This window comes from Emydura macquarii, unplaced genomic scaffold (assembly GCF_026122565.2).
Source record: "Emydura macquarii macquarii isolate MOO-44397 ecotype Brisbane River unplaced genomic scaffold, CSIRO-AGI_Emac_v2 contig_2205, whole genome shotgun sequence".
NCBI classification, from domain to species: Eukaryota; Metazoa; Chordata; order Testudines; family Chelidae; genus Emydura; species Emydura macquarii.
Window position 1 is genome coordinate 7,932,726 of NW_027132342.1, and position 27,970 is coordinate 7,960,695.

Consider the following 27,970-nt stretch of genomic DNA (forward strand, 5'->3'; position numbering starts at 1 on the left):
CAAAGGACCAAATTAAGGTTGCACAGGCAACCTTAACTTTGGCATTTCCTACCTTCTGAGAGCTTCACTTTACAACCTTAACATTCTTTTCATGTAGGGTGTTTTTTTGTTTTCGTTTTTTTGTTGGTTTTTTTTGGTTAATGTAATTGCCTAATGCTGTATTTTTAAAAAAAACCTGAAAACACAGAAATTCCAACACTTGGAACCGTCTTCAACCCCCAGTTTGGGTCATCAGCAGGGTTTGGACCTTTAGATCCTCTACATGGGCTAATCACTAAAGGGAATGAGGCACACACTTTGCCAGTGGGTTCATAGCTTTTGATGACAGCATAATAATGTAGAGCTCCCAGTTTTTCCTCTTCTTTCCTTTGCTCCTATCCAACTACTGACTCCCTGCTGCTCTGTTCCTATTCAGCACACGTGCACAGTGGCTTCTACCTCCTCTCTCCCCACCCCATTACTATCCACCTCCACACACCAGCTGTCACCCTCACCTTCTGCTTCCCTCATCCTCGGACTCTTTCAATCCCTTCTCCCCTCCCCCCAAACACACCCTCCACATTCCAGCATGGCTACCATCTCTTCCTACTTGCTACCTAAGCCCAAGCTGGAGGAACACTGACAGCACAAGAGAGGCAGTCTCTCTGTTCTCAGTTTCAGGGCTCAACATCAAAGTGACCCTCCTGGCTACAGAGAAGAACAATTGCAGGGAAAGTCCCGCTCTATCCCCGTAGCTCTGGGATGGAGTATGTTCATTTGCTCTGTAGGGATGAAACCTCAGCTGGTCAGCATATAGGAGCTGTGAGTGTCTGAAGCATGTTCACTGCAGACGGAATCTTTGGTGAATTTAGCAGCCAAATTCTAACAAGTCTCTATTGAACATGTGCAAACTGAAATTTGTTAGAGGCTTATAACTTGGCCAAGTTTTCATACGGATTGCAAAAGGCCCATCCCTGACACTAGGACAACTCTTCAGCCAAATTTAAAGACTCTGTTCCAAAGCATGTTAGCAAAAGAGCTTCTCAACAAAACGGTTGCCCATGTTAAAAAGAACAAAAAAATTGTACAACCAGTGTATTTTTCCCTAATCTTGTTCTCTGAAATGAAGCATTTTAGTTTAAATGAAATTAAAAAAAAAAAAAAAAATCAGCCTGAGGCAAACACCTGGTATGAAAGATTTCATCCCAAATGGTCAAAGTTTTGCAAAATTACAGGAAACTGAAAACAGGATCTATTATGGGAAGTATTAGGCAATCTGAAGTATAGGTAATGCTACCAGGTCCAATAATTAGATTGAATCGGATTGATAATCAGTGTGTATAAAGGCTTAAAAGAATGTAAAATAGATTAAGAAAATAAATAGGAAACAATTTGTAATATAATGATACACATCTATGCATAAACAACAAAGACTGAACAAATGTATAACCAAAATGCACTACCCTCCCCCACCCAAAAAATATTCTGGCCTGCCACTCCACTTTCCTTCCCCCTGTGTCCCAACACATCCCTCAGACTGAACATAATTTGGGAGCAGGGATGGTCTTTTTGTTTGTCTTTGTACAGCACCTAGCATAATGGGTTCCTGGTCCTTGACTAAAGGTCCTTGTTGCTATGGCAATACAAATATTAATAAATAATCATAATAGTTCCACAGGGGTAGCCATGTTAGTCTGTTTTTAGCAAAACAACAGGAGTCCTGTGGCACCTTAAAGACTAACAAATTTATTAGGGCATAAGCTTTCGTGGGCAGAAACCCACTTCATCAGGACTCTCGTTGTTTTAATAATAGTGATGTTTATACAGATCAGTGCAGCTGTATTTTTTTCTGCAAAAAATAATTAACTTTTCAAAGCAAATGAACCTTTCTGCTCAATGTGTTACATATCTCCCCTTCTGCAACCAATCTATAGAGGATATAGGACTGTAACAGATTCTGGTTATATGCCTGGCTCTTACTCAGCATGTAAAGACTCATCCTTTTAGCACTATGGGTCAGTGGTTCAATCTCTGCTATCAACCAAAATGGCAGTGGTGACACAAACACAAACGTCCATATAATAATAGAACAGATGCATATAAATCTTTTTTCGGTTAAGGATTTTAAATCCTTAGATTAATTTGGTAATGAGTCCCACACTGAGAAGTAGAACTTGGTTTGTAATTAACCAGACCTTCCATGGGATCCAATCTTCTACATATCACTCTTGACTGCCAATGAGGTTGGCACCTGTGAATGGTTCTGTTGGAGAGAGAGTACCTATGAAAGTAAGAAGTGTTCTATACAAGTCTCTTCCCCCTGTGTATGGGAAAGGGAGGAACACAATGCATTAGGTCCTGATTTTTAAAAGTAACTAATTATTGACTGTCAATGGGATATAGGCTCCTAAGTGCCTAAATCCCTTTTGAAAACAAAACGTGGGCTCTTAAATCAATTAGGCATTGCAATGCAGACTACAGCAACACCTAAATACCTTCAAAAATCTGAGCCTTAGTCCTAAAACTAAGCTTCCCCAACTATGCTATGCTCCTGTACATTGAAACTGTGTGCTCTTCCCCCATCAAGCAAAAAACCTGACACAGACAATTCAGCTCCAGAGCTCACCACCTGCTCAGCTCTCATAAGAGAGCTGTACGTGAAGCTTTATGTTACAGTTTAACTAAAGATGGCACCACTAATATAGAACATTTCAGATAGGCATTTAAACAAATTCATTATGGACAGCTAAGTTAAAATAGAGTATTCTACAGCTGTTACTGCGAATTGGAGCATTAAAACGGATATAGACTTTGATTAATGTATTGTATTGAATGGAATGGAAGCCTGAGTTTTATTTATGTGTCTACACCTGTGTGTGTGTTGTGGTTATTGTAAAATCAATACAAATATTTAGTACAGTATATATTATGGGCTGTGTGTAAGGGGGAATAGTTACTTATCAGAAATGCAATGTACCATGTAGCTGAAACACAATATTTACTGGGCCAAATTCTGTCCTCAGTTACATGGTGTAAATTCAGAGTAACTCCACTGCTCAGAGAAGAATTCAGACCACTGATTTTACAGTAAGAAGATATACAGAGCAACACATTTCTAGAACCTTTAATACATCAGTGAGAAGAAAGTTCTTAGCAAACGAGCAGTCTGCATCACAAAATGCATCACCAAAGCCAGCACCCTCATTGGCACTATTAGCGTGGAGGACAATGACTGAAAGGGCCTGGAGAATAAAACCCCCTGGGTCCCCAGACTCATATGTTTTCAGCAGGGTTCAGGCTCCTCTTCTCTTTTTCAGAGTGCTGTTTGCCTCTGTAAAACTGTGTCTGCAAAATAATTTATGGGTGCAATTCTGAGTACTTGTACCACTTATGATGCTGGCAGACCAGGTAGCAGCTCATGTCAAGGTACTTGGGCCTCACTGAACACAGACACATACATTACACAGACACATTACCAAGAAGGCTAATAGCATATTGGGCTGCATTAGTAGGAGCATTGCCAGCAGATCGCGGGAAGTGATTATTCCCCTCTATTCGGCATTGGTGAGGTCGCATTTGGAGTATTGTGTCCAGTTTTGGGCCCTCCACTACAAAAAGGATGTGGACAAGTTGGAGAGAGTCCAGCGGAGGGCAACAAAAATTAGTAGGGGGCTGGAGCACAGGACTTATGAGGAGAGGCTGAGTGAACTAGGCTTGTTTAGTCTGCAGAAGAGAAGAATGAGGGGAGATTTGATAGCAGCTTTTAACTACCTGAAAGGAGGTTCCAGGGAGGATGGAGCTAGGTTGTTCTCAGTGGCGGCGGATGACAGAACAAGGAGCAACGGTCTCAAATTGCAGTGGGGGAGATCTAGGTTGGACATTAGGAAAAAGTTTTTCACTAGGAGGGTGGTGAAGCACTGGAATGGGTTACCTAGAGAGGCGGTGGAGTCTCCATCTTTAGAGGTTTTTAAGATGCGGCTTGACAAAACCCTCGCTGGGATTATTTAGTTGAGGTTAGTCCTGCTTTGATCAGGGGGTTGGACTAGATGACCTCCTGAGGTCCCTTCCAACTCTATGATTCTATTACTGGACACCAGTGTGGTTCACCTATGTGGTAGCATTGTTAAAATAGATATTAGAGGTATAAGAATGTGTTTAGACTTTATGAAATGCTTGTTGGATGCTGCATGATTTACTCTGATTTATAACTGTATAAGGTAACAGTTAAGCGTTTGCTCTGTAATTATAAAAATGTTGGTTAAGACAGTAAACCATGAACCACTACACCAAGTGGTATCGCCTCCCCAGCAAAAGAAAGCCTACAGACACCAGTCAAATCATTGCGGAACATCAGTGAACAAAAGACTCTGTTGATTGCTCCCCCCACACCCATGAAGACATAGGTACACAGGCCCTCCTCCCATCACAGCTTCAATGCTGGGGGAAGGGAATAAAAATCCCTGTTAAGGAGAAATCATCACTATGCTGCTTGGAAATTGGAGAGGGCAATATTTCTAAGCACGAGCAAGGGATCCCCAAGCTGCTTGGCCCGGGTTAGCCTAAAAGACATACAGAGCTTGCATATTATAGCAGCTACTATTATCTTTTGGAATCTAAGGCTGTATCTCATTTGTGTGTGTATGTTTACCTGCTTTAACCTTGTAAATAAGTCTAATTTCTTTTTCTTAGGACAGGTCTACACTTACAACGCTGCAGCAGCACCACTATAGCGCATCAGTGAAGACGCTGATATGCTGACAAGAGCGCTTCTCCTATCAGCATAGTTAATCCACCTCCATGAGAGGCAGTAGCTATATCAACGGAAGAAGCTCTCCCGTGGGCATAGTGCTGTCTACACCAGGAATTCAATTGGTATAACTGCATCACTCAGGGGAGTGGATTTTTCACACCCCTGAATAACACAGTTATACCCACTTAAGTTTATAGTGTAGACTTTGCCTTAATTAATAAATCAAAGTGTTGTCTTTGGTTTGAGATCTGAAGTGCAACTGACCTGGGGTAAGTGACCGGTCCTTTGGGACTGGGAGTAACCTAAATATTGCTGAGATTTTTGGTGTAAGGGACCACAAAGGCTGGTCCATCTTGCCACCCAGGTAAAGTTGATTGCCTAAGGGGACTGTCTGTGACTCCATGCTAAGGCTGTCATAGTGCTTGAGGAGTTCACACCTGATACTTAGTTGGTGCAATCTAAGTATAGTTTAGGGTTTGGGCCCTGTTTCTTGAGTCTGTGTTAAGTTCCCAGACCTGAAGGAGAGCTCTGTGTAATCACAAAAGCTTGTCTCTATCACCAACAAAAGCTGGTTCAACAAAAGATATTACCTCACCCACCTGGCCCTGAGGTTGGCACTCATGCTCCTGAGCCACTCTACAGAGCTTGACACTGCCAACTACCAGACTTCCACCTGATACTGATTTGTCTTTCATCCTAAGTATTAACATTTCTCCAGTTCATAAGAGCAGAATAAAATCTCATTTAAAAAAAAAAAAAAAAAAAAGTAATTGCACCACATTCCTCACCAATCACTCACATTTTCAGGCAATATGAGTGAAGGGGGTAAAAAATAGCACGTATGCTACATCAGTGATGGCTAAGCACCACTGGTCACCCTGACTTCCTTACCATAACAACTCTCAGGCCACCAGCGATACTTATTTTAATTTGCATGTTTTTTGTGGTACTCAAGCTAGCATTGTTCCACTAACAATAGCTGGCACTATTTTTTTTTTTTTCCAATCTACCTCAACATCCACACAGCCTCCTCACCGGCCCCTCCACACTCACAGCCCACACACACAGGCCTGGTCTACACTGACCTTAAAATTCAGCGGCAGTTGACGAGAGTTACACAAGCCATGCAGACTAGCTTGCGTAACTCCCGTCGACTTCTTAACTTCCGTTGTGCGCGGCATCTTCACTGCGCTGCGCCACTCGATGGGGTGGTTTTAACAAGTCGACTTTCGGATCAATCGAGTGGGTCTTCACTGACCGCTCAATCGATCCGGATCGATCAATCGATCTGACAGCAGCGAATTTGACACCGTCAGTGAAGACATACCCTCGCACACGCACGCACTTTTTCTTCTCATTGTACCAGATGACTAGAGAAACTTAATTCTCCATTCTTAAAAAGTTTTTATAATATACTACAATATTTACTCCTAAAATATGGAAGACGGGTCTCATAGTTAAGGCACTGGACTAGAATTTAGGAGACATGAGCTCATTTCCCAGCTCTACCAAAGACTTCCTATGTGGCCAACACCTAATTGCCATTGAAACCAATTCCTTTGAGGATATGGGTCTCAGTCTCTCTGTGCCTCAGTTCTCTCTTTCTAAAATAGAGACTGTAATAATAATACTTCTTTTCTTCCACCCTTTGGGTGTCTTAGCTACTTGCACTGTAAGCTGTTCAGGACAGGGACTGTCTCTTACTATGTGTCTGTACAGTGCATAGCACAAAGGGGTAACCATTTTTGTAAAAACCACCAGGCAGTACTATAATACAAAAAACTAATAAATAACAAAAAGGAAAAATTGCCCTGATTTTTTCATCTAAGTTGTCCAACTGTTGAAATGAAATGCGGATGGAATAGTCGTCTGTTGAGAAACACAGTTTCATCAAAATCAGTGTTTCAAGGGAATGTGTCAATTTAAACAAAAAAATTCAGTAGGAAAAATCTAAACTTATTTCAACAAACTAAACTTTTGGTTCTATTCATTTCATTTCAATTTTTATATTATACTAAAACATAAATTGCAATATGTCTATACATATAACATATCGTATTTTAAAATAAAAGATGAAACAAAGTGAATTGAAATATTATTGAAACAATATGTTTTGATGGTCCCAAATTGAAATTTTTCAGAATTTTCATTTTGTGGGAAATTTGAGCTTTTTGTTCTAGGTTGCAAATGAAAAAATGAAATCAAAATGTTCGAGTTTCTCTGGTTCATGGCCAGCTCTACTACACTGCAATGGGATCTTCTTGTTTATGCGCACACTGGGGCTTCCTTTTTATTTTTAAAATAACAATAAAATCATAAGGTAGAAACAGCTAACTGTCTATTTAGGCTCTAATACTGTACCCATATCTGCATCTGAGTACCAGAACTTCTATATTATCATTCGCTTATCAGCTCCATCCCCACTGCAAGTGCAGGATACATTTTTTTCTAGGATGTACCAGGCATTAAACTGATCCAACACTTGACCATAATCACTTATCCTTGGATGTCTGGGGGGTTTTGTTTTGTTTTTTTAAGTAAAAGGTTTTCGGGGCGAAATGGGAATGTGAAAAGTGCTGCCTCATCAAACAAACAAAAAGAAAAACCTGTGAAATAAGACATCTACTTAAAACCTCCATTCCTCAAACACTTACTTGGATCATTCAACTGCAAAAGAAGTGATGTCCATTTACGTGACAGCCCTCCCTGCTTAGCGAGGTACTGTGCACATTTACGTCTTATTTATAGAACTGCCTCACTCATGCTTTGTTTGAGAAACAATTAGCCTTTGGCAGCTTAAAATAAAACAGAAACAAGTCTCTGCTTCACGATCACTGTACTTGAGCTGGATTTAAAGTTATTGCAACTGTACGAGGCTACTTGGTGGACTAAATAATAATCCAGACACCAAGTGACTGGGTAATTTATCACCCTCTCCTACTGCCTCTGAAAATATTGGGCTACATGGCTACCATTTGCTATGCAGTCAGGACAGTAGCAAAATGTGGCAATGAGGGCACAAATCAGTCAAGGGAAGAGAGCAGCAATTCCACTGCTTGCTCCCCCTTCCTCCATATACATAAGAATCACCTGTATATGAAAGGGGCTCTGTTGCTCTGAATGATGAAAGAAAACCTTGTGGTAAGTAGAGTAAGGAGCTCAGGACCAATCACACTCCTCAGCATGCTCCCCCTTTAGCTGGACAGATTTCCCAGCAGAATTCTTCCCAGAAATTACTACTGGTGAAACCGCCCCTGCATGTCTGCTACTGGTCCCAAAGGGAATGATTGCAACCACTACTATAGACCATATTATATGGCACCATAACTTCAACAATCCCCGATCTACCCAACTACCAGCACGACACACAGTGGGCTCAGCACCCAGAATCTGCAGATCTTGGGACTATCCACTGTGATCAGGGCCATTCACACTTGCTTCAAGGCCTTCTGCTCCTTACCTCTGAACTGCAACTACACTCCCAAAGATTTCCTCAGCTACCCTGCCTCTGGAGCTACACCCTAAAGGAAGGTGGTAGGGTGTGAAAGGGCAATGCTGAACAAACTAATACAACTGTCATTACTATTCTGTAGACTCTCTGCCTGTTGCAGAGGGGGAGACACACACAGCAGCCCTATCTCCTGTCTTATCTCAGGTCCCAATGCCACTCACCTCAAATTTGGCCCAGTCCCTGCTCCACCAAATTTCCCCTTCTCACTGGGCTGGCAACCCATCAGTCGGGAAACACTGATAAACAGAAAAATCATGATACCCCTGACATTTTTACCTGCAGCCCTAGCAATAAGAGACAAACAACAATTAAACAAACAGGTCAACAACTAGAGGTCCTAACTGAAGAAATAGAGCTTACAAAAACAGGAAGCGACATCCAATTATTTGAACATGCAGAAAACAGAAGTTTTGAGGAGGTTTTTAACATTATAAGAGTCAGGAAAACAAACAGAGATATGAAAAGAATACCAAAGAGTTATAAGCAGAAGGGAAGACATAATATTTAGAAATAGAGGAATACATCATGGAAAGATATTTGCAAACAGATGAAGTGAGTGAACAGGAAGCAAGATGAAAGATATGAAAGACTTTGAACACCAACTGCCTTCCAATAACATTAAAGATCTAAGTGACAGACCAAAACCACCAAAATTCATTGTTAAAGATTCCACTCCGTCCTTACTACACCCTAAAGTTTCCTGTTGTAGGAGTCTAAGAATATAAGCAATCTTACATGATGTATGTTCTGCAATATTTAGGCACAACAGAGTAAATTAGTGGAGGATGAAGTCACAACCTTAACAGTGATTTTGTTGTTGTTTTGCTTTCTTTGATACAGACTTTTACTATTATTTTGAATATAGTTCTTGGTTTTTAATAGCCACTGTTTAAAAAACAACCCACACTGGCACTCTTAGGTTTGGAACTGCTTTGTTTCTAATATGTGCCAATGGAATCATTGTGGTTTATACAATCTATAAGACATTTCTATTGACAGGTCATTAAGGACACTTTTGCTCTGGACTTGATACAAAATCATTGGAAGTGTTTTGACTCTTCCACTGACATGAGTGGGGGGGCTACCAGAGCCTTTGGATATATCACTATAACAATACTACAACGCTGGTTTTATAATAATGTATTATCAATGCCATTTTATATGTATTATCAATGGAGTTTTTGTGTGTTGGGATATTTGTAATAAAAAACTGAAAGGATGATCCAAAAACGTTCAGGTTCTGAATGAAGAAAAGCTACTTCAGTAAGTTATTTCTTTAAAGACAGTGAGTGATTCAAGGAAAGTCATCCACAGGAAATTAAATATCTGATCAATATTAAAAGTACGAAAGACTTTAGGCAAATCAAATCCACCACCAAATGGATAAACAAAGATATAATCAGACAAGTGAAACTAAGCATTTTTAACAAGTTGGTTACAAAGGTGAGTAAAAAATTCAAAGTTTTCACCCCTGCATGCCTTTATCAAGTATTACGTAAGAAGTAGTGTGGAACAAATTTGGTAGTGGTAGTTAAAAATGAACATATTCCCTTTTCCTACGGTATTTGTTTTAAAGAATTAGATTTGTCCTTGACGTAAGTTCTTGCAAAACATAAGAATATTGTTTGGGGTTCTTCTTAAATACAGTCTTAAAGAGCCCCATGTTGCACTCCTTACAGGGCAGTGCAATTTCAGGGCACAAGTCTACAGTCATCACACAATATTTCAACTGGATTCAATAGACGTTGTAAGTGCTCAGCACCATCCGAGATGAGGCCCTCAGGACTTGATCCTGCAAAACACTAACAGACAGGCTTAACTCTGAGCAATTGAACAGCTCCACTGAAGTCAATGGGTCTACTCATGTGCCTAATATTAAGCAGCAAATAAGTGTTTACAGGATCGAGGCCTTGTACACCAACTTGAGACAAATGTTAATGGCATTACTTGTCTAGGTTTTCCGATATCTCTTAATAAGTTCCGTATTGTGTGAAATCTACATTCATATTTTTAAGCATAAGATTTTACTAAAAAATTACTCTTTTTCATTTCTCAACAGAACCTGAACACTCAAGTTGTTAGAGTTTAGAACCTATGACTTCTTTTATTTCTATTCTTTATGCTACCATGTTATCTGAACAACTTCTCCGGAGTAATCTGAGAGGTGGGTCTAGAGCAATCCAGGGTCTATGCAGTTCTGCCTCAGCACAGGATGAAATCCTGCCCCCACCGAAATCCACAGGCGTTTTGCCATTTCAGAGGGTCCAGGATTTCACTCACACTGGCTAAACCCCAGGAGGTTCTAAAGGCTTCTTAGCTGGAGAATCCTGATGATGGTGAGTCCTACCACCCACGAGGTATTTAAACATAATAGATTGCTGCATGTCAGGTGCGGGTGGTTTAATTATTAAAAGGATGACAAACAGCTGGTCGGGAATACATCGCCCAGAAGCCTGCATGCTCCTAGTACTCAGGCTAAAAAGAAAACCGCTGCGAAAAGGAAGGTTTACGGTGGCCAAGTGTATGTGATTATGAGCCGGTGGGACTCAGGAACAACAGCCCCTACTAGGATATGCTGCTTCATTAAAATAGGCCTCCTTGGTTGTTGGTTTTTTTTTTTTTTAAATCCATGGAAACTTTTTCTTCCTTCCATATATTAATGGTGAGCTAGAGAGAAGCTGACCTCGTTCCCGAATACGATCAGCTCCCTCTGGCTAGTAAATCAAACTGAGGAAGGGAAGGGCTAGGAGGACAAATACAAGACAGTGGCGGGTGTAACAGACTTTGCCAGCAAGGCTGCAGCAGGGCTCGACTTCCCCAGGCCTTTTCGAGCCTTTTTTGTGATCACTTCCTACTTTGATCTCTCACGCTACCGAAGGAGGTTGTGAAGTCGTGGCTGCTGCTGCTGCTAAGCCCATTCCTCTCCCCGCTGTTTCCTGTGCTGCGACGTTTCATGCTGTCTCCACGGGTCCCTCTGTCCCGCACCGAGATGCCAAAGCCTGCCACTTACTGGGGGAGGCGGGGGGGTCCCCACAGAACTACACGCACCGCAGCGAGCGAGCCGAGACCCGCACACGGAGCGTCCCCGCCCCAGCCCTTTCCTTACCCCAGGGTGCTGATGAAGCCGTTGACGGAGCCTTCCGCGTAGAGGGACACGATGTCCCCGATGTACAGAAAACTGGACATTTTGTCAGACATTTTTGCTCATTGTCAGTCGCTTCCCCTGCTCGCGGAGCCGCCCCGGAGAAGAGCGCGGGCCAGGCGCCCCCCCAGGGCAGAGCCGAGCCGAGCGAAGCCCGCCGCCGGCTCACACAGCTGCGAAGTTGGGAGCCGAGGGAGAAGCGGTGGCAGCGGCTGCCTTCCCCGGCCGGAGCCTGGCATGAGCCGCCCGCAGCTGCTGCCGCCCTCCCCCAGTCCGCACGCCGCCGGGCGAGCCTGGATCCCGAGCCGCCTTCCTCGAGCCCCGTCCTTCCCCGCTCAGCACGCCGCCTGCGGAGCTCCTTCCGCTGCGGGAAATCCGCGCCCTGCTGCTGCACTCCTCCTTTCTCGCCTCATTTCCTTCTCCCCGTCCCCTCCTGCGGGACGTCCTCCTTCCTCCCTCCTCTCGCCCGCGCTCTCTTCCCCTCCTTAGTTCCTCTGCCCCTTTCGCTTTCCCACCCCCCGCCGTGCTGGGCAGCTTCAAGCGCGCGCGCGCCCCCGCGCCTAGTTTTTTCTCTCCCACTGAACTTTTGCAAAGGCTGCTCAGCCGCTGCTGCTGCAGCCGCCGCTTAGCGCTTCCCTTCCCATTGAGCGCCCGGGAGGAGGGGCGCTCACAGGCGTCCCCGCCAATCGGAGAGCGGCAGCGAGCTGTGGTGGGGGGCGAGCACCGAGACTCAGGCGGCTGAAATGCAACGAGGTGTGTTCCCTCATCAGCCGTGCCTGAGCCGGGGGGAAGGATTCATCCTGCGCTACCAGGCATCAGTGCCAGGACAGGAGCCCTTCTTCGCTGGGCTGGGTTGGCCTGATCTGTGCGTAGCTGTTCGCAGGGCTGTGTGTCCTTGCCTGCATTTGCCCCCGTTCTCCCCCAGTCCCTTGCTTCTGTGTCCCAGATGTGGAACGGATTTCCCCTTCTCTCTCTATACACGCGGCTCTGCTTCACATCTTTGGCACACTGTTTATCTTAAGCCTTAGCTTCAATATTGTCCTTCTGTTCCTCTCCCCCTAACGCTTTTCCCAGGCAGAACTTTACCAGGGGGTCCCTTGGTAGCATCTCGTTCTATGTTTAACACCACACTCTAAATTGTAGACCAGGGAGGGGAGGGGGACCAAGAGTAGAAGAGGAAATTTGGAGCGCTAGATATAATTTTCTCCTACTCTGCTCTTTTTCAAAGTGCCTCTTTCTCAAGCCTTCCCAGGGCACTTAATTCAAAAATCACTAGTTAATTTGATCCTCCATTTAATATGATGCAAACCTCAGGCACCACATCATTTTTATTGAAAACTTCTTGGTCACACATGAAATTCATAGACTTTAAGGCCAGAAGGGACCATAGTAATCATGTAGTCTGACCTCCATTGGATACTTGTGAAGTTAGTATTCAGAGTTCCCACTACTCATTAGTTATGTTCTCATTTAGTTAGCTATTCAGTGACTTTAATAATTGATGCCTTACATGACCTCTACTGGGTTCAGGGCTGTCTGTTTGTTGCCAGGTTTTAAGAACATAAAAGCAGCTATACCGGGTCAGAGTAGTAGTCCATCGAGCCCCATAGCCCATCTTCTGACAGCGACCAATGCCAGGGCAGTGAGAGGGCATGAACAGAACAGATAATCTTCAAATGCTCCCCCTGTCACCCATTTGCAGCTTCTGGCAAACAGACTCTACAAATAATGAACATTCAATTTTGTTAATTATATGCTATTTCCCTCATGTGTATGTTTATATATGTTTTGTTTCATGGTGTTTATATTTTACATAAAAATAAAGTTTTCTTATAAAGAAAATAACTTCTACTCTTTCTTCTGATCATTTTGAGCAGGTATTACTGGAGCAGTAATTCAATCACTGGCTCTAGAAAGCTGCCATTGATTTAATAAGGATGGCCAAGTTCTGACTGAGAAATAGAAGACGCTCCAGGAAGATCCATACCAAAAATAAAAGGTGACTGGAATTTGAGGCCTAAGGTTGTAATCCCCATTTAGGGAAAAATTCCCAAAGGGAATTTGAGTAATGCAGCACAAGGCACCACAATTGTGTTATTTTGAAGTTGCTATTGACAGTATAAAGCACAACCATGTTGGATACAAGCTGGGACATGCACCCTAGTGGTCAAATGAATAACATGATCAACTGCTTACTTCAAAGTGATAAGATCATACATCTGCGTGAGAGGCTCCAACCTTTTGGGAATGAGTAACCAACTGAAATTGTGCCAACTTTTTCCCACTCATATTTCACTTCTCATCCCCCATAGAACCCAGTGTTTTCTCCTTTATTAATGTAAATGTTGACATCAGAAAATGCTGAATCTTCATTGTAAAGGCAAAAGAAAGCTTTACCAATTTAGCATTTTAAGAAAGGAATTCTCTAACATTCCCCCTTTCTTCCTCTGCTCTTTTTCACTGAGTTCTCATTTTCTGTCTTCTTTTTGTATTATACTTACTTAAAACCCCTCATCACATGCTAACATTTACATTTTGTATTCATGAGCACATGCGCATACAAATGCAATTTGAATAGAGTAGATGAATTGTAGAAAAATGTAAAGGATCAAATCTGAGGGCCTGGAACTAGTCTGGACTATGAAACAAATAAGAACAGACATGGGAAAGAAATAGGACAGCCTCAAAATCTAGTGTTATGAAACTTTAAAATGTTGGATTGTTACATGAGGCCTACCACCTTATACCAAAAATTAAAAAAAATAAATCAAAGATAAGGGGACAAATCTTCAGCTAGTGTAAATTGTCTTCATTCCATCTGAAGCTATGACAGCTTATACCAGCTGAGGATCTTCCCCAAAGCATACATTTCTTAGGGAAAGGACAAGAAAATGTTTAAAATGTAAACAGATAGTAGGTTCCCACTGTCATATAATGGGAGACTGGTTAAACTTATGATATACATGCAAGGTGCTCAAGGAGCCATTATAAACTTAAGTATTTGTGCAGTCAAATTTGCACAGCACTTTGCAAACCTAGAGCCCACTCCTGCAATAGAATCTGCATGGGATTTGCACCCATAGAGAGCTTCACTGAAGACAACAGGACTTTGTGCTGATACAGGGGTCCATCCCACACAACGAGAGTCCTGTAGCACCTTAAAGACTAACAAATTCCTGCGGGCATAAGCTTTTGTGGGCTGCAACCGACTTCATCAGATGCATGAAATGGAAATCACAGATAGGAGGTGTATATATATACATCCAAGGGTAAGAAACAACAATGGGGAGGGCAAGTGCTAACAAAGTCAATTCAGTTAAAAAAAAAAAACTTCAAGAACAGACTTCAGCAAGAAACTGCAGAGCTGGAACTCATGTGCAAACTTGACACAACCAGACTGGGTCTGAACAGGGACTCTCATTACACGAAGTAATTGTCACTGTTCACACATTCTCAGCTTCTAATCAATGGTTGTGAATAGGCCTCATCTACACTAACTGAATTGACTTTGTTAGCACTTGCCCTCCCCATTGTTGTCTCTTACCCTTGGATGTACATATACACCTCCTATCTGTAATTTCCTTTTCATGCATCTGACGAAGTGGGTTGTAGCCTACAAAAGCTTATGCCTACAGGAATTTGTTTGTTTTTAAGGTGCTACAGGACTCATTGTTTTTGCAGACTAACACTGCTACCCCTCTAGAACGTTTCACGATCATGTAGAAATTCCTTCAGAAGTAGATAGAATTCACTGTGGAAATGACTGGTAAGATGCAAGAGTAGAGATATGGAGAATCTTCTAAGTGATCAAAATTTAAAATATTAATCCTGTTGTGGACGATTTTGTTACTCACTACTGAAACTGGTTTGTCACCAATTTATAATTCAGCTATAAATTGTTATTGTAGATTTGATTTGATTGTAAAAAGGGATTTTTTTCTATATTCTGTGAAATGTCATGTACATAAATGGCCCTGCATCAGTGTTTATTAATAGCAGAGGAAATTCTGAAGTTCCTCAAGTCAATGGGAGTTTTTCCTGAATAAAAACTTTAGAATTTGGCCGGACCTCAACCATAGTTAATTCTGGGCCAAAACTTGTCATACAATGGCTCTGGCTGGGAGTAAATTGCCCCTTTCATAATGTTTATATACACAGTATCCTGTTATTTTGAGTTTCAAGAATTCTAAGAGAGGGCTAACTAAGTTTTTGGGTTTTGTTGGTTTGGGTTTTTTTTTTTTTTTTTTTAATATTAAGGAATTACTTAATGGGGCAGAGTCAAGGCTGATAGGACAGAAGTGGTGCCACCTGCTGTGTTTTGATTTGCAGATTATGTGGCACATTGGATTCTCTCTTTTTCAACAAGGAAGCCAATGCATGGATCCCATCTCCTTTCATTTCCAGGTCAACTGTTCATATCTGCCCCTGTTGGTGGCAGTGACTGAAATTGGTTACCATATCATGGCAGCTCAGTGACTTATGTGAAAGGAATTGGCAGTCCCACCCCACTCCCTTAAAAGTGGTGCCCACAGTTAATGATAATCAACACTAATTAACTCTGCTAAAAGGTGCTAACAAAAGGGAAGAGTTCAGAACAAATATCCCAATCTAGTAAAGTGTTTAAGCATGTGCTTAACTTGTAACACATGAATAGCCCACTGACTATTGGATTACTTCTGCTTAAAATTAACTACATACTTAAATGCTATGCTAGATTGGAACCTAAATCAATATAATGACTACATTACTCATATTTCTAGGTGGATTCTCTCCAACATAGGGTCAAATCTGTTGATCAAAGGCCTAATGGTGAAAATGATCTGAGGGAAGTTGGCATTGCCAATGCCTACTTATGGCTAGAAAACGTCAGGCTTAAGGCTGCTAATGTGGCACCATTAATAAGCATTAATTCTCTTCTAAAAATGATTGCTCATCTCTGAATGTTAATTTTTTTTTTGAAGAAAGTAGCTGAAAAATATAATTGAACTTGAGAATGTTTTCATAACGAGTCTATCAAGAAAAAGCAAAATATGGTCTGAGATGATGATGGAATTGTGCCTAAAGTGTTCTCCAGAGTGAAAGTTAAGCAAAACTTGTTGATAAAATATGAGTAAGAGAGGGTTTTGTTTTTATAATGTTTCTTAACCTTGCAGTCAGCCTCAAGGTGAGGGTGAGATTGCTGAGTCAATAGATATAACAAGTTTTCCTTTTTTTTCATCTTTGATAAGCTTTTTTGCAAAGGTACATACTTCTCTGTTAGTGCATAGATGCAAAAAAGTCACCTGTTAGTGCTGACACACTGTGAACAAACTACCCTTAGAGTACAAGTCAGTCTTTTCCTGCTCAAATGTCTTTCAAAGTCTATTATTTATTTTCATACAAAAAACAGTTTTAGATTAAATTTAGAGGGACATCTAATATGAAATCTGGGGAAAGAAATAGCAATACTCTACATCCAATTTTGCCATAGGGAAGCTTGACCATAGTTTCCAGATCTGAATGTTCAAATCAGCTTTTAGGCATAGAAAATAGGCATTTAATTACCTAAATGTCAACAATAGCATCGAAATGCAAGATTTGGGCATTCATCTTAAGGGCAAAAATGTGCAATATGGACTCTAAAATTTTATTTTTAAACTCTATAAAATAGAATTTAAATATGCCAGTATCATATTCTAACTCCTTTTTCCAAACCTCACTGTTAGGAAGATGTTTGAACTTCCTTTCCATCCTGTATAAAATGTAAAAGGTTCCGGAGAGAAGCGTGGTATTTGATTGCTTTTGCAAAATACTTAATTCAAAAGACTCATCCTGCACCTACACAATACACCTCTTGTTTAAAACTATAGATACACAGCATTCAAATGACAGCAGACCAGGGCAATTAGAGGCTTATACAATAAGCAGCATTGATCTTTGTTTTAATGAAAGCAGAGTATATTGCATTCCAGCTGCAGGAGAAAAGTTGGAAGGGAATGTTGATGAAGCATAGAATGACAGCTAGAGATAAGACAAAGACTAAAGTCCAAACACCCCTGCACTTTGGAAGACAGATGCAGCATGATTTAGATTCTAGACCCTAAATCCTGCTGCTACTTTCTATCTTTATAATGAGCCAGAATAAAACCAGACTCAGAGCAACCCAGAACTTTTTGATATTTGAAATCCAGATCTGAATTTTGTGGCTTGGGCCATGCTATAGTTGTAATATTTCAAAATATTTATCTCAAGCTCTGTGTAACTAAGGATTATTTAAGATAAGGGGGTCTTAGTTTTTAGGAGTAAGCAATTATGTCTTCCTATACAAGCACATGATGCCTAGCTCATTGTGGTTGTTACCATAAAAATAATCTATTTCCTCCCTGATTATGACGATGCTACAGAATTTTTGGATGCACAGATAAAAGAAAGGGATGAACAAGACTACTTGTTTTAAGAACAGGTAAGAGAAAGATATGATAGATTTATCATTGGCAGTGCTTTATTTTATTTTGCTTGCAACTAACAACAGAATATAATTCTAAATGACTTGGTGGTTTATAAGTTTTAAAAATAGCTACATGGGTTAATTTTTGTCCCTTTTTCTCCTTTTGGGCTTAACTTGTCTTTTTTATTTTTGTCAATACCTTGGCATTGATTAGTACTGAAAATTATGAATAGAGAGTGTTTAATTCCCTGAAAAAATAAATATTTTAACATGGTAAACCTATTCCATTAAGAAACCAGCAGAACACAAATTAATGCTCTGAGTTTTACAAGGATCAATATTTGGAAATAATATAGGTCAAGAAAGAGATACAAACAGAATATAGACTCTTTCACCTCTAGTTTGTCAGTTTATAGCCAAGCCATTTTGGAATGACAAAATTATGGCTACCTGAGAATATAATGGTAATAATCTCTAGCTCTTATGATCTGTAGGTCTCTTTAGAAAGGTCAGTATCGTTATCCCCATTTTCCAGATGGGAAACTGAGGCATAGAGAGTGGTTTGCCTGAGATCAACCAACACAGCCAGGAACAGAACCCAGAGCAGGCAGAGCCAGGAATTGAACCCAGAGCTCCTGATCCTGGTCTAGTGAGCTCTAATTCAGTCACCTGTGTGAATTGACTGTGGAAGGCTTACTCGAGTTCTCACCATAACTAGGCCTATCTGGTATCACTGTCATTTTAAGCAAAGAGACCAAAGTAGTGAATGGCCAGGGAAAATAAATAAGCCTCTCAACCCAGAGATGATCTTTCCAGCACAGGGCTGAGGAGTGTGGGTGAGTTTGCCTGCCACTACCTGTGCTCAGTAGTTGCTTACATTATCACATCTATGCAATGTATGGGACAGATTCACTTGCTACTCTCAACATTGAATTTATACATGCAAATTTCTGCATTTATTTTAGGATCTAGAAGTTTGTTGTTTTACTGTAATATTTTCTTGAAAGTAACAAACCCAGAAACAATTAAATATACTGTCAACTACGTGTCTAAATAAAAAGGGTTTTGAGAAAACAAAATGGAAACTTTTCAAATAGTAGAACAAAGAATAGTTATGTGAATAACTTTCTGTCAGCTGTTCTAAACCATTCAAGTGAGGATATGCTTCAGTGCAATCCCGTTAAAGCATTTTTCTACTTTTTAACTAACCTTGTTCATTCAGAGAACCAATATAAACATCTATCAAAGCAGAAAATACAATGTTCCCTTTCTTAAAAAGCATCTGTGCAGAAAGCATGCTTTATTTAGAGGATTCAGGAAGTAAAAGCATTGCCTTCTATCAGCTCACAACCACAGGACTAACATCAGGAAGCAAACAAAAATGAAGTTATTATTCCCATGTAGAATGAGGGCCAACAGTAACATTAAGTTTGCATTCAGCCACACACAATCCACTGTCAGTCACAAGAAGCTTGTTAATCAGTGGAGCTTGGGTATTTTTTCAGGTTCTGTTTTCTGTTGACTATATGGAATTAACTATTTCTTTATAAGATACAAATACACAGGACCTATTAATTTTCTCTTTTATAAGCATTTTAGAAACCCTCAGAAAATAAAAGCTACCACATGCAGGGCTTACCCTTAGAACAAGGGCAACAAATAGAATCCTCCCCTCCCCCCCGTGATGGAACGATGGGACGATCATGGAAAGTGTCTGCTTTCCTCAACATTTTTTGTCACAAAACTGACAACCCAGAAATTGAAAATTTGGGGCAGTGGGGTAGGGATTGGCTTCCAGAATGTAAACGTTGAGGAAATGTTTTTTTTATTATTTATACAAAAAGTTGAAATTTCCCCATGGGTGGAAAAAATATTTGACCAGCTTTACTCACAGTGCTGCTGACTTTGCCACTTTTCATGGAGCCACTGTGGCACCTTCCAGCTTCAGCATTAAATGTGCCCCTTAGCCTGGTTTGAGAAAATATTTGCTGGTGGGTTAGCAGATGGGAGTAGGTTCCAGAAATGCGAAGGCAGAAAAGGAAAGGCTCTCCCCAACACATCCAAACCCATCCGCACCACCTTCCAACACCCAGAAAATTTGTTTCCTTGCACAGCAGGGGCCCCCACAGATCTCAGCTCTTCTCTTAGCCCTGGATATTAGCTAACTTCTAAAAGGTTAAAGTGGACTGAAAAAAGTTTGTCATTAGTTGACAATGGATTTTTATCCATTCAAACCAAAGTTATTTCAGCACCTTCCCTTTCTTTCCCTCAGAGGCAGATTAAGGAAGTCTGAAGCCTTAGGTCCAGTAAAAGAAAGGTCCTGTTATCCCCACCAAAATAATAATTTAAAAAAAAAAAAAGTGCTTCAGAGCTTGCCAGGGGAGGGAAACAGAAGACCCCAGTATGAATAATTTTCTTCAGCTTTCTGTACATAGAAATTTAAAAGCTACATGAAAGAGAGGTCTGAGAAGGCTTCCCCTGGAGACATCTGCTAAAGTAGATCCTGGGCTGAATCTTACCCTGAATCTAGTGTTAAACCTGGGATAGATTCCTTTACATGAGTCTATACTTCAGTTCATCTGGTCCTGCTCTGGAATACGTTAAGGATGCTTTCCTGGACATTACAGAGTGATTTACTTAGAAACAGTAATGGATGGATGGATCTATGGTAGATTGAGTTTTACTTCAAGACCTAGTATGGGCTAAAGTTTGGGTTCAACAAACCCAAAATCTCAAACTGATTTTAGCCCCCAAATGGAGGAAATGTCACAAGATCAGTGGTTCTCAGTGGATTTTTGCCATCTTGAGCCAGCTATGCTTGGGCATAGCTATGTCTGAACCAGAAAAATTGGTTTTTCCCTGATTTGGATACAATCCATCACTAAAACAATTGGAACGGTCTTAAATCCAGGGATGAGACTCTAACCTCCTCCTACCAATCCAAGATTTTGGGTTGGCTACAACCATCTCTCGTTGAAAGTCATTGAACCCTGAATGCTTACTTTTTTATTGAAAATTTAACTATATATAAATCACATGCATACATCTCAACAGCAGGTTCATTATGAGGCATGTCTCACATTTACCTCTGTGCTATACCATGGAACAATCTTAGCATTTAGTACTGTGCTAATGAGATAGAAAATGTTGAATCATGAAAGAGAGGTTACAAACAACTGTGTATGTTAGAAACGAATCCCACATATTTTTCAAGCTTCTTTCCGTTTTTTTGGGGAATGTTCCTCATTCTGGTGTCTTCACTAGTATAACACATTTGATCTCTGGCAGGCTGATAGGTGTAATCTCACCTCCTTTAGTTACATAATATTTAAACGGTTAAATGAGGTGTGCACTTAATGAATTAAAGAAGCAAACCACTCTTCCAATATTTGTACAAGATAAATCATCCAGATAACTTAACTTTTCTGCATGTCTCTTGCAAAATGCTTTGGGTTTTTATTCATAGTTGCACTTAGAGACATTGAAGTTTTATGTAATTATATAACACATGCAGGTAACCATAAAATAGCACCATTAAAAATCACCACCACCCATCATTTTCTCTCTGTTAATCTAGAAAAAGCAAGAATCAGCAGCAGAGGGGAAGAAATAGACAAATAATCATTATTCTGCTATATCTGCATCCAGGTAAGAGATAAGATCCATGATTCCTTTTCCTTTTTCAAAACACAGAAGGTGAAATTCACCCTGGATAGAAAGCGAAGCACATGAAATGACGACCGGAAAGACTTATGGGCATCTGCATTTGGGAGAATCTGTATCAGCTTTTAGGAAGAAAACAACAAGAGATATGTATTTAAACATCTCTTTAGTGTTTGAACTTGAATTTTAGTGATCAGTGCTACATTAAATTATTAGAGCACTGACACTGATTTAATATGGAAAATTGGGAAATGTAACACTCAGTGGCTCACCACATCAGTCCAGATAATACTGAAATAGATGTACAGACTATGTCTCTGGCTGTGGCCATTGTCTGATTTTTCAGTGACTGGACCATAATTTTGCACCCAGAAGTTCATTTAAGAGGTGATTTAACTTGTGTTGCATACTCCTAAGTACCTGCAGCTATATCACATCAAGATACAATCTCAATAAAACTCACATGCTAAACCGGGCCTAGGTTGTGTCAGAACACAGGCTAGATGGGAGACTGCTGCCATAGAAACTAGTATTCTCCCATCCAGCCTGAGGCAAAATATGAATGTAAAGACCAGAATGGATTTATAAAAGTCGAATTTTCCTGTTTAAAGCTATCTGTATCCTCCACACACTACAATTTCCTTTTTGAGATCCAAGAGAAAGAAACAAACATACTTAAGATGTAGATACAGGAGGAGGTTTCCCATAGCAACGGTATGTTTCTGGAAAAACTCAGGACACCCTCCTTCCCACCTGGGGCTATTTGGTGGCTCTGTAATAATGTAATGAGGGACAAGCAATTTATTTGTTTGGAGTATGCAATCCGGTCAAGCCAAGCTCTCTGAATACAACTTTCCAGAAGAGAGTAAAGTCATTGCTAAAGCACCTCCTTTGTTATGGACATGGCAGACACTGGTTCACAAATGTCTTGATGACACTAGAAGAACTTTGTATGCATTGGAAAACAAAGCCAAACAAACTTATTTTTATTGCAGCCAAAGAAAGGATGAGGTATTGCTGTGGTCAGAGCCATATATATTCTGCATCTATGTGGCTGTGGAATTTGCTACAGAATCATGGTCCAGAATCTAATCCTTAAATTAGGAGCTCCAGCTGCCTTACACCCGTTCCCAGTCCACTCTCCTGGAAAACTCCCTTTGGAGCCACAAGGCCACTCCTTAATTCTATGGCAAGAAGCCTCTGTTCCCAGCTGCTGCTCTGAGCCTCATTTCCCCTTTCCCCAACACTGCTTGAAGCAGAAGGTGGGTCTTGGCATTAGGGAGAGGCACCTTCCACCTAAGATGGAGGAGTAGAGGGGTTCCTAGCCTGGCTAGAGAAGAGGAACCCTCCCCTCCACAAGCCATAGACCCTTAGGGCATGTCTACACAGCCCACCAGGTGTGATTCCCAGCCAACTCTGCTTGAACTAGTGCCTAAAAATAGCAATGCGGCCACAGGAGCTCACTCTAGCCATCAAAGTATGTACCTGGGGGTCAGACAGGATTGTATTGGGGTAGCTAGCCCAAGCCATTGTAGTCACAGGGCTATTTTTAGAGCTAGTGCATGTACATCTACCTGAGCTGGGAATCACACTTCCGAGTTGCTGTGTAGACATACCCTTAGTGATCCCTAGATAGCTAAAAGGGATCACTATCTGTAAGATAGTGGAGTAAAGTGGGCCATATCGGTATCTGAGCACCTCACAATTAATATATTTATCCTCAATACCTCTCTAAATTAGGGAAGTACTACAGAACAAGGAGCAACGGTCTCAAGTTGCAGTGGGGGAGGTCTAGGTTAGACATTAGGAAAAAGTTTTTCACTAGGAGGGTGGTAAAGCACTGGAATGGGTTACCTAGGGAGGTGGTGGAATCTCCATCTTTGGAAGTTTTTAAGATGCGGCTTGACAAAACCCTGGCTGGGATTATTTAGCTGAGGTTAGTCCTGGTTAGTCCTGCTTTGAGCAGGGGGTTGGACTAGATGACCTCTTGAGGTCACTTCCAACTCTATGATTCTACTGTATTACAGTAGGGTGTGCGTGTGCATGCACATGTATCTAGCAAACACACATACACATACAGAGATGTGGAACTGAGCACAGACTAAGGACCAGATTTTCAAAAGATATTTAAGGGCCTATAAATTCAGATACTTACCTAGTGAGTCTTTCAACAATGCCTAAGCAGGTTTAGGAGCTTAACTCTCATTGAAGTCAATGAGATGTAGGCAACTAACTTGCTTAGGCACTTCAAAAGGTGGAATTACCTGAATCTTTAGGTGCCTAAATACTTTTGAAAATTTGGCTGATTTTCAAAGGTATTTAGGTGTTGCTATGCCAAACTGACTTAGGCTCCTAAGTCTCATTTTCAAAAGGGATTGAGACACTTAAAAGCCTAAGTGCCTAAGTCACTTTTGAAAATGAGACTTAGGGTACATATTGTTTTCCAAAAAGATATGCTCTAGGAATAATTTTGGGGAAGATCTCTGGCCTATTTTATGTCAGAGGTCAGACTAGATGATCATAATGGTCCCTTCTGGCCTTGGAAGCTAGGAATCTATTAATCAAAATCAGTTAAGAGTTGCTCCACTCAGCATTGTAACACCTAACTACCTTTACAAATCTGGGACTTAATGACTTGCCCAAATTCACACAAAATCTATGGTAGGGCATGAATTGGATGCAGGCCTCCCAATCTCAAGGTAGTGCCTTTGCCATTGGCCCATCCTTCCTCTCAATTAGGAAACCAGCAGGTTTCAATATTGTAACATCCTAATATTCTAAGGGTTAATTTTAGAATTCCTGCTGCCAAGGAGAGGGAATGTGGAAGGGACTGGTTGGTGCAGTTCTCTACACCAGAATTAAGTTTTTGCCACCTCCTCCGCCTTGACAAACAGCAAAATAACCAATACGTCACTCATTACATTGTGGAAAATTTGTCTCAACTACTCCTTTCACCTATTCATCACACAGCAAATTGTGGAATTAATATGTGAGAGGTCAAGGATTTCAGAAATATAGGATTTGCTATGCATTCACAAATGAAAAAAATAACTTAAAACTATGATTGGCTAATATCATGCAAGAAAACTAAAACCATCACCTACTGAAAGGCACCAACCTAATAATTAGTACTATTGTTATGTATTTGTATTACTATAGTGCCTAGCAGTGTTAGTCTTAGAGCAGACCCTCATTGTTCTAGGTACTGTATAAACAGAATTAAAAGATAGTTCCTGCCCCCAAAAAACTTGCAGTCTAAGACTTTATCATTCACCCCTTGCCAGTACAATGAAATCATCATGGGAAATTGGCATGATCCAAAAATCAGTGGAAGTTTTCCATTGACTTCAGTGGGCTTTGAATCAGCCCCATAGTGCTCACTCTCACTTCTCTAGCCTGACCTTCAGAACACAAAGCACCTACGTTACCAGTCATGACAAGAACAATTTAAATTCTCTTGGCCAGGTAACAACTTGTTGTGAGATTTTTACCCCAGCTGTTCATTAGTCAGTTTCTGTCCCACAGAAAAGTAGTTCTGATTATCAGTAACATACAATGAGGGTTAATATCAAAACAGATAGCCCAAAAAATGAAAAGCAGGATTCAAATCATGGTGAACACCCACCAAGAGCAGGAAAATGGTAAATTTGTTTCTAAAAGTTAAAGATTAATAGGAAAAGCAGAAGTATGCACGTTTTGCATCACAGTTGTGGAAAGCGAGCTGGTTTTTCAGGGCATGAAGTATTAAGGCAAAATGAAGAACATTAGCTATATCTGTGTATATCTTTTACCAGCTCCCCTGCTGAATGATTCGATATTTCATGCTAATTCTCCTAGACAGAGACATAACCAGGTTATTTCTAACAAAACTGACTCAAGCACTTCTTGTACCCAAATAGCAAACAAATAATTGATTAAACAGAAAGATAACATGCCTAGGTGATTTACATCTGTGTAGTTGCAGCTCAGGTTATATAATTATGCATCGTTACACCTTTGAAACAGAGAAGCCTGAATCAAAATTCCACAGCCAAACACAGGGTTTGTAACTGCCCAACATGAGAATACTGGGGTGTTTACTGGGGTGGTTTTTATTTGTTTTTGAAAACATGACATCCTTTGGGTAGATTGGAAGCCCTGGAGCCTAATTTTCAAACTAGGAATAAACCCCACTCTTTGGATCCTTACAATAACATTTAGCTCTTAGACAGCATTTGTCATCTGTTGATCTCAAAGTGTTTTAGGCATCATTCATTATCCCATTTTATTCATTCATAAAATTAGCAGTTTACAGATGAGCAAATGAAGGCACATGGAAATAAAAGAATTTGCCCAAGGTCACGCAGCTGGTCAATGGTACAACCAGGACGACTGAGTCTTTGTCTAGTGCCCTTTACACTGAGCCACACTGCTTCAAAACAAATTTTCTTATGTGCAATTGTAATAGCCCCTCCCATTATGCATTATCAGAGTCTGAACCCAAAGGCTTCAACTTTGCAACGTAGACCACCCATCACTACAGTGCAACTTCCTGCTATGATGTCTGAGAAATGGTCAACTTTGGGTTTCCACCCAACAGCCATAGTGGACTGGTGGAAGGTGATGGGGGCAGATAGGAGTGGAGAGCACTCCAAAATCCTGTATTAATGCAGTGGCAAGCAGGATAGGAACCATGGGGCTGTAACCTCCCTTCCACTAAGGTTACAGTAGTTTTAAAATAACAGCTATATTGGGCATAACACTAACCCTTCCACCATTCTGCTGAGTGGATGTCACAGAAAACTGGAGTGCACCCATCCTTGAAGTCTGACCTGATGAGAAAGACATTTTGTTTGGTGCCATAATTTATTTATTTGAGACCATTCAAAAGTAAAGGGGTCTTGTACATTTGATTAACACACATTCTTTAAAAGCACTCTTCAGAAAGTCAAAATAAAATAATTTCTTCTGCCCTTTTGATTCAACTTTCTCAATTCAGCATTGCATTCAGACAGACAGCTTTTCAGCTAAAGATGCCTGGACACAGTTCCCTCTGGAGCTAGTCATTGCCGCCCCTGAGTCAGTCAGACAGGATGATAGGATGCAACAAAGGGCCCTCCTTTTCCTGCAAGGTGTGCAGTTCTCTTGATGGTCTGGGAACAAAGGGCTGAGAGTTTGAATCCCATACTCAGGCCTAGTCTACTTTGAAATTCAGCAGCAGTCGATGGGAGTTACACAAGCTACGCAGAGTAGCTTGCGTAACTCTCGTCAACTTCGTAACTCCTCTTCTACACGGCATTTTCACTGCACTGCATCATGTGAGGGGGTGGTTTTAATGCGTTGACTTCTAGATCAACTGAGCGGGTCTTCACTGACCGCTCAATCGATTCAGATAGATCAATCCGACAGCAGCAAATTTACCACTGTCAGTGAAGACGTACCCTCAGATCCCGTGCACGACCACCATTGCACATAGTCACCACAGTTCTTAAAACTCCATACACCACAAGTAAACCTCAGTACTGTCATCAGGTCCACATAGGTAGATCCCTGCCTGGAGGCATTACAAGTGTTCTAGAGGGAACACACAGTTCTTAGCACATCAAATATTTCTAACTTAGACAAGGCCCACATTATTTTGTTTCTCATTCCAGTCTTTGTTTCCCTGCCACCAGATTAGCAGATGGGATCCATATATAAGCAAAGGTAAAAGCTTAGAGAACCATCTTGTATAAACAATTCCAACAACTGGTTCATTAACTCGAGCAAAAAACCTACTGGTTTGCCTCTTGCCTACACAAAATTGCAGGCAGATGCTTCCAGGAGCTGGATGTCTTTTCTCCCCACTTTTTATTTCACTTGGCATGAAGCCACCTACAACACCCTGGTCCCAATCCTGTTCCTATTGAAGTTAATAGCAAAACTCCCATTTACTTAAGAGCAGGATCAGGTCTTAAATGTCTTAACTTGTGAGAGCAGGTTGAGTTTATGAAGTGTAAGTGTGAACTGGAGAAATTTTAGCATACGGCTACAAAATAAAACTAAATTATCTGTAGCCAACATCTTCTACTTCAACCTATCTCGGAAAAAAATCAGTAACTGTTGCTTGAATATAGACTCATTGCTACAAATAGCTTCAGTTTTTTTTCCAGGACAATCAGTTACCCCTGCCTAGGAAAACTGATAGAATTCTCCAACATCTCTTGAATAACTTTCATCCAGAAGGTTTCCAAGCTGCTTTACAAAAAGTGTGCCAAATTCTACTCTCAGTTACACTAGTGCAATCCTGTTGGTTTCTATTGTGTTTCCCGAGGCTAACTGAAAATAGATTTTTCGTTATGTATACACAGCAATCACTCAACCACCTCTGGGGTCTAAAACAGGAGCCATTCTATTCCAGGAAATAGCATTCTGTAGATGTTGGTAAATTCCAATAGGTTGTCGGTAATGCCACAAGTGATATAAAAGAGGCCTGTAAACTGACAGCAGCCAAACTGAGTCAGAAACCCTAATCATGGT

The 27,970-nt window shown here is 40.9% G+C and overlaps 1 protein-coding gene across 2 annotated transcripts in view; it reads right to left on the reverse strand.

Annotated features, from left to right (window-relative positions):
• Positions 1–12,092, reverse strand: part of ITPR2 (inositol 1,4,5-trisphosphate receptor type 2) — a 328,286-nt gene extending 316,194 nt beyond the window's left edge. The window contains exon 1 of one of the 2 annotated variants that reach the window (XM_067559269.1): positions 11,347–12,092. In XM_067559269.1, the coding sequence (XP_067415370.1) occupies positions 11,347–11,438 (92 nt within the window). In that variant the 5' untranslated portion in view covers positions 11,439–12,092. Of the gene's footprint in view, positions 1–8,401; positions 8,451–11,346 lie in introns of those variants that run through there. The other variant, XM_067559270.1, reaches the window with a different exon arrangement.
• Positions 12,093–27,970: the final 15,878 nt, after the last annotated feature.